The 11,195-nt window shown below is 49.2% G+C and overlaps 1 protein-coding gene across 1 annotated transcript in view; it reads left to right on the top strand.

The window, feature by feature from the left end:
• The window catches only part of PSKH1 (protein serine kinase H1), a gene marked incomplete at both ends in the record, with an annotated part of 21,978 nt that extends 11,387 nt beyond the window's left edge, over positions 1 to 10,591 (top strand). The window contains one exon of the mRNA XM_080704501.1: positions 10,274 to 10,591. Coding sequence (XP_080560627.1) covers positions 10,274 to 10,591 — 318 coding nt within the window. The remainder of the gene's footprint in view (positions 1 to 10,273) is intronic.
• Between the last annotated feature and the right edge of the window lie 604 nt (positions 10,592 to 11,195).

Genomic DNA, 11,195 nt, shown 5'->3' with positions numbered 1-11,195 from the left:
TAAAAGGGTGGGGAGTAGCTTGGAATGTAGGATGCCTATGAGTTCAATTTTCAGTGAAAGAAGGAAGGAAAGAAGGAAGGAAGGACTGACTTAACACTGTTAACACTGGGATAGTGAAGATTAAATGAGGTGCAGAGGAGCCAGTTATTGTGGTGCATGCCTATAATTCTAATACTTGGGAAGCTGAGGTAGGAGGATATAGATTTGAAACAAGCCTTGGCAATTTAGTGAGACTCTCAGCAAACTAGGGATATCCTGTTTAAATTTTTTGAAAAAGGGGGCCAGGTGTGGTGGCACATGCTTGTAATCCCAGTATTTGGGAGGCTGAGATGGGAGGTCATGGTTCGTGGACAGCCTCAACTACTTAGGCCTCTTGCAACTCAGTGAGACCCTGTTTCAAAATAAAGAATAAAAATAGGGCTGGGGGTGTAGCTTGGAGGTAGAATGCCCCTGGGTTTCATCCCCAGTACTGGAAAATAATAATAATAATAATAATAATAATAATAATAATAATAATAATAATTTTAAAAGGCTAGAGATGTAGCTCAGCGATAGAGTGCCCCTGGGTTCGACCCCCAGTACCATATAAAGTGAGGTGCAAAGGGTGTTGCATGTCTTGACGCTCTCTAGGTGACCGGAGTCAGCTAGAGTCCTGTCCTCTAGGCGTTCTTCTTTTGCTGCTGCCCTGGTTACACGCTCCCCAGAGAGCAGTACTTTCCCTGTGGTGGCAGAAGCAGACACCATCCCCCATACTGCTTCATCCAGCCCTTCCTGCAGAAAGACCTTGCTCCGACCGCCTTCAGCAGCTCATCAGCCCAGGTCAGAGCCGCCTCTCATCACTGCTGGACTCCACTCCCAGCCCTCAATGGCTCTCCAACAAAAGGCGACATCATGGCTAGTCCTCAGAGCCATCACTAGTGTGCCCGCTGCCCCCTCTCCTCTTCTCATTGTCTGTCTCTACCTGAAATAGCACTACCCGCTCACAGGCGCTCTTGCTTCTAGGCCCTTGAGTTTCTCTCTGAGCCACTAGGCTGTTGTCTCTCACACATTCTGACCGCTTTAGATTTGTTCCTGGCCTCCCACGCTCCTCCCCCCTACCCCAGAGATGAGAACTGACTGGATGGAGCAGCGGATGACAACCTGGTCCAACCATCTCTACCAGCAGAACCTCAGCAGGCTCCCCTTCCTTTTTTTTTTTGTTTTTTTTTTTTTTTTTTTGTTTTGTTTTGTTTTGTTTTGTTTTGGGCAGTACTGAGGATGGAACCCAGGGCCATTCTACCTCCAAGCTACAACCCCAACCCCAGCCCTATTTTTTTTTTTTTTTTTTTTTTGCAGCCCTGGGAATGAAATCCAGGGGCATTCTACCTTTAAGCGACACCCTCAGCCCTATTTTTTTAATTTATTTTGAAACAGGGTCTCACTTGAGTTGCATAGAGCCTCACTAAGTAGCTGAGGCTGTCCTCGAACCGCATTCCTCCTGTCTCAGCCTCCCAAATGCTGAGATTACAAGCATGCGCCACTACGCCTAGCCCCAGCCCTAATTTTTGTATTCTTTATTTTGAAATAAGCTCTCACTAAGTTGCAGAAGGCCTTATTAAGTAGCTGAGGCTGTCCGAGAACTGCAGTCCTCCAGTCTCAGCCTCCCAAGTGCTGGGATTGCAAGCGTGCACCCCCATGCCTAGCTAAGGCCACCCTTCCTTATGTCTGCTGTGCTTCAGTTTATCTGCCTTCTGGCGCATGCACGGTACCCAGAACTGAGCTCTGCTCCAGTGTCCACGTGGCATAGTGCAGAAGGCTAAGTTTATTCCATCTTTCCACTCCTCTTGTCATCTCATGTTGACCAAGTGCTGACCTTGAGCTGAGTCCTGTATACCCAGGGCCCCAGGGACACAGACCTCTAAAGACAGAGACCACAGTGTCGTTGAGATGCTGACAGCTACGGGGGCTCCAAACTGCCTTAGAAATTGGAATGGTAAAAGGCTGAGAAAGGAGGATCACAGGTTTGAGGCTAGCTTCAGCAACTGAGCCAGACCCTCAGCAATTTAGGGAGACCCTATTTCAAAGTAAAAAATAAAACACCAGGCAAACAAACAAAAAAAATAAAAATAAAAATAAAAAATAAAAAGGGTGCTTTTTATGTTTATTTTTTTATTTTATACTTGGGAGACCGAGAAAGGAAGAGTGCAAGTTTGAGGACAGCATTCAGCAATGTACCATTCTCTCAGCAACCTAGTGAGACCTGTTTCAGAACAAAAAATAAGGCTGGGCATGGTGGCGCACGCTTGTAACCCCCGCATTCGGGAGGCTGAGCCCATAGGACTGAGGTCTGGAGACAGCCTCAGCTACTTAGGCCTTCACAGCTCATTGAGACACTGTTTCAAAACATAAAAAGCCAGGCATGGTGGCACATGCTTGTCATCCCAGCATTCGGGAGGCTGAGACAAGAGGATAGTGGTTCAAGGACAGCCTCGGCCACTTAGTGAGGCCCTTGGCAACTCCATGCCCAGCTCCCCAACTCATTTTTTTTTTTTCAGTACTAGAGATGGAACCCAGGGGTATTCTACCTCTGAGCTATACCCCAGCCCTATTTTTTATTCTTTATTTTGAAACAGGGTTTCACTGAGTTCCAGAGGGCCTCACTAAGTAGCTGAGGCTGTCTGCAAACTGTGATCCTCCTGTCTCAACCTCCCGAATGCTGGGATTACAAGTGTGCGCCACCACGCCCGGCTTGCCCAATTCTTTTTTTTTTTTTTTTTTTTTTTGTGGTTCCAGGGATGGAACCCAGGGGAACTATACCTGCAAGCTACTCCCCTAGCCCTAGTTTTAAGTCTTCCCACACCACATCATTCTCTTTTTCTTGCTGCTCCTTTGCTCTGCCCACACATAAATTGGATCCTGTCAGGTGTGGAAGCTTAGGCTCAGGACAGTGGGTGTCTTGACCACAGGAGGGAATGCTGGCTCCACTGGCACCCAGTGTCTGATCCTGCTGAATTTTTCAAATGCTTATTCTCATGGGCAGCATCAGAGTGTCAGAGTGTGCTGTTCTTATTGTCACACTGAGAGTTCTGCTGTCCTGGGTAAACCTAAAACTCTGTTTCCCAGAATTTCCTCTGTGCCCTTTTCACTGCTCCCATTTAGGCCCACGTAAGTACAGAAAGGAGGCTTTTGAGGGTGGGAATGCTGGGTCTGAAAATACAAAAATACCTCCGGAGACAAAGCTGAGGAAGAATTGAGTCATGGTAGCAAATCCCAGCTTCATTCCTCCCTCCTTCCCCTGGCAGCTTTTTGGTGGTGCTGCCTTCTCTGCCTCAGAGCTTTCTCTGAGTCACCACAGGGGCCAGGAGGTCAGCTGGAATGTCAGATGGCATCCTCCATGCCTCCCGTGCAGCCAAGAGAGGAAAAAGGATGGGAGTGGTGTTCTTACACTCTAGGACTTCAGAAACTGGGAGATAATTAATTGCATTCAGCCTCTTCATGATAAAAGTGAGAAGGCCAGCAGGGCGTGGTGGTGCACGCTTGTAATCCCAGCATTAGGGAGGCTGAGACAGGAGGATCACGGTTCGTGAACAGCCTCAGCTACTTAGGCCCTGTGCAACTTAGACCCTGTTTCAAGATAAAGAATAAAAAATAGGGTAGGGCATATAGCTCAGAGGTTGAATGCACCTGCATTTCATCCCCAGACACCTCACCCCCCCAAAAAAAAAGTGAGAAGGCTATGATTTCTCTAAGGTCATACAAAGAAAGTAAAATTGGAATGCAGGTCACTGGTGTATTCTGTATTCTTCTCTCTCTCTCTCTCTCTCTCTCTCTCTCTCTCTCTCTCTCTTCTTCTCTCTTTCCTTCTCTCTCCTCTTTCTCCTCTCTCTTCCTCTCTCCTCTCCTCTTCTCTTCTCTTCTCTCTCTCTTCTTCCCTCTCCTCTCCTCTCCTCTCCTCTCTTCTCTTCTCTTCTCTTCTTTCTCTCTCTCTCTCTGCTAGAAATCAAACCCAAGGCCTGACTCGTGCTAAGGTGCTGCTAAGCAAGTATTCTGTCACTGAGCTGCATTCCTCTCCCCTCTGTCTCACACTTTGATATATCACCTGATATATCAAAAGAGATCTGGGCCTTTTTCTCTTGCAGCCTCACTTAAGAGTGATCCAAGCCTGGCATGGTGGTGCACACTTATAATCCCAGTACTTGGGAGGCTGAGACAGGAGAATGGCACAGGTTTGAAGCCAGCATCAACTACTTAGGCTCTCAGCAACTTAGTGAGATCCTTTTCCCAAATAAAATATAAAGTAGGTCCAGGAGTATAGCCTAGAGATAGAAAGCCCCTGCATTTTGTTCCCAGTACCACACACACACACACACACAAAATTTTTTAAAGGCTTGGATGAAGCTGGGTGTGGTGGTGCATGCTTGTAATCCCCACGCTTGGGAGGCAGAGACAGAAGGATTGCATTGGTTCGAAGCCAGCCTTGCTGGCTTAAGAGACCCTGTTTCCAAATAAAAATATAAAAAATAGGTCTGGGAGTGTAGCCTGGAGGTAGAAGAAGGGTTTCCAGGAACCCCAATACCACCAAAAAAAAAAAAAAAAAAGGGCTTGGATGGCACTTTTGTTACATTAGGAGTAGGTTCCCTGAATTAAGGGGTAAGGGCTCTTTGGGACTCTGGACTTAGGAGAAAGGCAGCTAATTTGATGGTTAAGGTCAAAGTATAGGTTATTTCCTTCCCTCCACAGGGCTGAGTCCCTCACCCACACAGCTCTGGAGATTTAGGAGAATATAGGTTGGTACCCAAGGTATTGAAGCTGTTCTCTGATCCAGAACAGGCAGAGACCTGAGCAGCAAAGCCAGCTAACTTAACATTTCCTCCAACACTGTCCTCCTTGTGAATCCAGAAACAGGTGGAAGCCTCTGGGAGACTGGTCAAGTGGTACTTGGGGCTGTTCCTTCTGTTAGCCACCTGAGGCCCACATGTGTTGTGTCCCTGCTCTGGCCGGCATATATACTGAGGCCAGAGTGCTGTCCTTTACCAGAGCAAGCAGTTACAGCTGTAGACACTGAAGAACGCGACTGTTTATCTTTTGTTTTCCCCTCATACCCACAACACTTCTCAGCCAGCCAGTCACAGGCTGACAGAATACATAAGCTCCAGGGCGCTGAGATTGTCAAGGAAGGAGACGGGTTGACCCGTGGGTGTTGAACCCTTTCTCAGGAGGTGCTGAATTGGACTTGAGGCCAGAAGCGTGGCTGTGGTGAGTGTGGAAGGCCTTACTTTTCTGAGCCTTGTTAGAGGTCTCAGCAGGGTTACCAGGGCCACTCACTATTCTGGAGGTCAACCTAAGCCCTGCCTCACTATCAGCTGGCTAGAAGAGGATCATCTCCCTGTGTGGCTGCCTGATTTCCCCTCTACAGGTTCTTTACTGCACCAGGGGTAGGCTGGGCACCATTGGTCAGGGCAGCTTGAATCAAATTGGCTTGGGGATCCTCCAGCACAGCTGCTCCCAGCTCTTTAAAGATGGGGAAAACTTGGGCCTGCCAGAAAGGGTTGGGCTGGTCCTCAGACAAATGAGTCCATCGGCATTCTCTGCACAGCTGCACGTACATAGTAATTGACTAGGCGAGATTCTGGGGGAACAGGATGGTTGAATCAATCTGGCTCGCTTTGGCACTAACAGATGGGCTGCTCGACAAGCAGCAGGGGTCGATGCCTGGGGTGAGTTGTGCCACTGTGGAGATGGAGATGCTTAAGCCCATGGGGCAGGTCTGGTGAGAGGCTCTTCTAAGATTGCACTAGACTGGTTTGGAGCTGCAGGGGTCCATGATTTGGCTGTCTGTGGATGTGAAGTAGGGACGTCTCACACTCATCCATGTTTAGGTTCCTGGCTTGTGAATTCAGCTTTTTAATTTTTTTTTTTTTAAGCCAGTCTGGGGATGGAACCCAGGGGCATTTGACCTCCGAGCTACAGCCCCTGCCCTATTTTTTATTCTTTATTTTGAAACTAGGTCTCACTGAGTTGCAGAGGGCCTCACTAAGTAGCTGAGGCTGTCTGCGAACCACGATCCTCCAGGTCTCAGCCTCCGGAATGCTGGGATTGCAAGCGTGCGATTACCACGCCCGGCTCCTATTTTTTATTCTTTATTTTGTTTTTTTGTTTTTTGTGGGTTTTTTAGTGGTAGTGGGGTTCCTGGAAGCCCTTCTACCTCCGGGCTACACTCCCAGACCTATTTTTACATTTTTATTTGGAAACAGGGTCTCCTAAGCCAGCGTGCACAGCTGGCTTCGAACCTGCGGGATCCTCCTGTCTCTGCCTCCCAAGCGCGGGGATTACAAGCGTGCGCCACCATGCCTGGCCTTTATTCTTTATTTTGAAACAGGGTCTCACTGAGTTGCAAAGGGCCTCACTAAGTAGCTGAGGCTGGCCACGAACCGTGGTCCTCCCGAATGCTGGGATTACAAGCATGCGCCACCACGCCCGGTTTGTGTATTTTTATTTTGAAACAGGGTCTCGCTAAGTTGTCTCATTAGCTACTAAGACTGTCTTTGAACCTGCAATCCTCCTGTCTCAGCCTCCCAAGTACTAGGATTACAGGCATGCGTCAACATTCAGCTTTATCTTTTTTTTTTTTCCGATACTGGGGATGGAACCTAGGGGTATTCTACTTCTGAGCTACACATCAGCCCTTTTTTTATTCTTTATTTTGAAACAGGGTCTCACTGGGTTGCAAAGGGCCTCATTAAGTAGCTGAGGCTGTCTGCGAACCATGATTCTTCTGTCTCAGCCTCCTAAATCCTGGGATTACAAGCATGTGTCACCATACCTGACTCTTATTTTTTTATATTTTGAAATGGCCTTGTTAAGATGCTGAGGCTTGATTTGAATCTGTGATCCTCCTCTCAATCTCCCAAGTACTGGGATTACATGTGTGTGCCACCATACCTGGCTGTGTGTTAGCTTTACCACTATTCTTGTCCTTTGTAGAGGAGTTTCCCTTTTGTCCAGGATGGACCAAAAGGCAGGGGCAGAATCTATGTCTCAACCCTGTTTGGATTAGTCTAAGCTGCCAGCCTTGTCTTGGGTCTGCTTCTCCAGTATCCTGTCCAGGCTGGGTGAGTGAGAGAGAGAGAGAGAGAGAGAGAGAGAGAGAGAGAGAGAGAGAGAGTGTGTGTGTGTGTGTGTGTGTGTGTGTGTGTTACTGGGGGTGGAATCCAGGGGCTTTTCTACCTCCGGGCTATGCTCCCAGAGCTATTTTATACTTTATTTGGAAACAGGGTCTCATTAAGTTGCTGAGAGCCTCACTCAGTAGCTGAGGCTGGCTTCAAACCTGTGTGATCCTCCTGTCTCAGCCTTCCAAGCGCTGGGATTACAAGCATAGGCCACCATGCCTGGCTCTCTCCCACTGCATTCTGTTTTTCCTGGAGACCACAGAAGGCCAGCAGGGCAGCACAAATATTTTCCTGACTCAATCTGTTCATGTCTGGGTTTCCCATGCCCTTCAGGGGCCATGCCAGGCCTGCTGTTTCTCACCTCCTAAGTGAGTGATGAGGCTGCAGTGAATATCCATGGTCTTGACTGGCAGGCCTCCAGCAGTAGCTCCTATGTTTGGATAGTAGCACCATTTGGTGGGGATTTTTTTTTTTTTGAGCTGTAAGCCAAAAGCTTTTGTGGCATCTGTCTAGTTCAGTCAACTGCCTGTTGGCCTCAATACCAGAGCCCCGAGCTGCACAGCCCAGCAGGGAACGTGGACCAACCCACATTACTCTCAGAGCACGACATATCTATCTCTGGGTTTTTCATAGCTACGTGTCCTTGAAACTCTGACTTTCTTCTTTCTGAGGATCAGAATCACTAGAGCTGGCCTGGTGTTGAGGACAGCCCTGTTAGGTGACTATGTGACAGTGTGATTTCTCTGCCACTTTCAATTAATCATGAAAATTGCCTTCCGGAAGGCAGATGAGGACAGTAACTGCAAGTCACCTAACCACCAGAAGTCCAGGTGACAGTTTTCCCTGCCTTGTCCTCCTGTCTAGCAGTGGGGAAGGGGATGGGGCAAGAGGTCAAGGAACCTGAAATGAGGTGGCAATGGTCAGTAAGAACATGTGTCTGCCAAATGGTTATGCTGTTGCCCTGAATGTGGGCTCTTATAAATTAGCCTGAGCCCCCTGGAGCACATGTTCAGGGTTCCCCAAGGTATAGGGTGCCATGGGGCAGAACAGGCAGACTCAGCCAGCAGGAAGGAGAGTGACAGTGTCCTTGGCATCTTCGCAGAGCCTTCTGCAGTAAGCTCAGGAAAGGGCTGAGCCTCCACCCTGAAGGGAACACCAGAGCCTGAGCCTGGAGAGCTCCCAAGATATGCAAGGACTGCATCCTGGGCTCCCCTTGATTTGGCTCCTGGCCTGGAAGTAGCTTCCACAGCGTGTACTGGTCAGACAGTATTCAGGGGTGATTAGCTCAAGAGCCTGTACCTACTGAGCATCTCCTGTATGCAGTGTGCCAAGCACTAAGGTTCAGTACTGCCTAATGGGAATAATAGAGTTAGAGTTGGAATATCTGCCTTAAGCACTGAGGGCTCAGAGGATGTCTGTTCAAGTGTCCTTTGCCCTAAGAACCTAAGGATTTGGTCAGGGGAAGATGAGCCAGGCAGACGCTGCTTGGTGTGTGGCTGAGACAAGGCAGCAGTGAGGCATGTAGCAGAGCAGGCTTTGTAGAGTCCTCCTCTGGAAACAGAATGTAGCAAAAGGAGGCTGGTGCACATCTCCAGAGGAGCCCTTCCTGCCTTAGAGAAGTCATAGAGGCTGGAGAGTGCCCTTGAGTGAGTCCCTGTCCTCTCCGCAAACTGGATGCTTTAGATTCTTTTTCTCCCCTTGGCTGAGGTGGGGAATGCTTTGGCAGTTGGAGGAAGGTGAGACCCTAGTTCTTTAAGAACTAGGAAGTTTCCCTCTAAGTGGCCTATTCTAGGCATCCAGGGATTAGAGCTCAAGTCTAATTTAAGATGGGGTGGGAAAGTTTGGTTCATTCTATTTATTTTTGTTGTACTGGAGATTGAATCCAGGGTCATTCTACCTCCAAGCTATACCCTCATCCCTATTTTTTAATTTTTATTTTGAAACAGTCTCACTAGGTTGATGAGAGCCTCACTACTTGCTGAGGCTGTCCTTAAACCAGTCTGTGATCCTCCTGTCTCAGCTTTCTAAGTACCAGGATTATAGGCATGCACTACCACACCTAGTTGAACCATTCTCTTTAAAACTCTCCCTGAGCCAGGCGTGGTGGCGCACGCTTGTAATCCCCGCGCTTGGGAGGTGGAGACAGGAGGATTGCGCAGGTTCGAAGCCAGCCGCGCGCTGGTTTAGGAAACCCTGTTGCCAAATAAAAAAGTATAAAAAATAGATCTGGGAGTGTAGCCCGGAGGTAGAAGGGCTTCCAGGAACCCCAGTACCACCAAAAAAAAAAAAAAAGAGAGAGAGAGAGAGAAAAGAAAAAAACTCTCCCTGATGAGATTGGGTACATTCAGGGTGGTATATAAGGCTGTAGACCCTGTGTTTGTTTGTGGGGGGCATGCTGGGGATTGAACCCAGGGCCATTCTACCTCCAAGCCACACCCCCAGCCCAATTTTTTATTCTTTTATTTTGAAACAAGGTCTCACTAAGTTGCAGAGGGCCTCATTAAGTAGCTGAGGCTGGATGCAAACCTGGATTCTTTTGTCTCAGTCTTCCAAGTACTGGGATTACAAGTGCACCACCATGCCCAGCTTCAGGCCCTGTTTTAAAATAAAAATGAGAGTGTATTCATTCGAGTCACCCCTCCATGCCACTCTGGCATGGGGCTGTATTTCTATTTTCTGTATTTCTATCTTTTTAATAAACTTCTTTAAATCTTCAAAAAAAATAAAATAAAAATGAAATAGGGCTGGGCATGTAGCTCAGAAGTAGAATGCCCCTGGGTTCAATCCCAGGACCACAAATCAAAACAAAAGAGACTTCTGAGTTCTGGTGTTTCTGGGGTAGGTTGGAACTTGGCAGTTGCCACCTCCCTAAGCCAAGCTTCAAGTCCAGAGCACTTAGAAGTCCCTCCTAGGAAACAGGACAGGACCTTTCCCTCCTTGTGAGCTTCTCATCATCCAGATGAGGTGGGTCAGGAAGGCCCAGGCTGCTACATGGGAAGAGGGGGCAGTGGTTCCCCCTAGGGAGAGCAGGGTCACTGGGCAGGTCCCAGTGCTGTGGTGGTGGCAGAAAACAGACGGGTGGGCACTGTTGAGCACTCATTCTAATGCTTGTCTCTGGCCTCTAGCCCTGGCCCAGTGTTTCCAACCTGGCCAAGGACTTCATCGATCGCCTGCTGACAGTGGACCCTGGAGCCCGGATGACTGCACTGCAGGCCCTGAGGCATCCCTGGGTGGTAAGCATGGCAGCCTCTTCATCCATGAAGAACCTGCACCGCTCCATCTCCCAGAACCTCCTGAAGCGTGCCTCCTCGCGCTGCCAGAGCACCAAGTCTGCCCAGTCCACACGCTCCAGCCGCTCCACACGCTCCAACAAGTCACGCCGAGTGCGGGAACGGGAGCTGCGGGAGCTCAATCTCCGCTATCAGCAGCAGTACAATGGCTGAGCCACCGGCTGTGGCATAGACACCGCCTGGTCCCAGCCTGGCCACGCTCTGCAGTGCCATCTGGGCTAGTGGTACGTAGAGAAAGTCTGGTCCCAGTCCCTTCTCTGTGCCTTCAGCAGCCCCTGTCCTCATTATGGGCCCAGGTCTGGTGTGATGGAATGGAGGCAGCCCAGGGGGTTGTGATCACCTGACCTGGGAGCCTGGCCTGGCACTGATACCCCTCTTGGTGGGCAGCTGCTCCCACAAGTGAGGGAAGAGACAGGACCTACCCTTCACTGTCTTCCTCATCCTTTGGCTCTTCCCCAGAGCAAAGGGGCCTGCAGGGTTGGGTGGAGGGTGTCCTGTGGCCCAGTACCCTTTGGGACTGCTACTTCTAGAACCTCTCATTCCTCCATAGAGCCTTCCTTCCTAGCTCCCCACATTCCATGGCATCCTGATCCTTAAAATTATACTCCAGTGGGAGTCCCAGCTTTGACCTTAGCTAGACTGCAGACCCCAGATGCCTTGATTAGACCTAGGCAGCCCCTACCTCCCAAGATCTGTCTTCCTGGTGCTGCCAGGCACCCCTCCTGGCCTAAGACTTGTGAGGCCCTCTAGTGATAGG

Source organism: Muscardinus avellanarius (assembly GCF_963383645.1).
Source record: "Muscardinus avellanarius genome assembly, chromosome: 10".
Classification (NCBI taxonomy): Eukaryota; Metazoa; Chordata; class Mammalia; order Rodentia; family Gliridae; genus Muscardinus; species Muscardinus avellanarius.
This window is presented reverse-complemented; position numbering and strand designations above follow the sequence as displayed.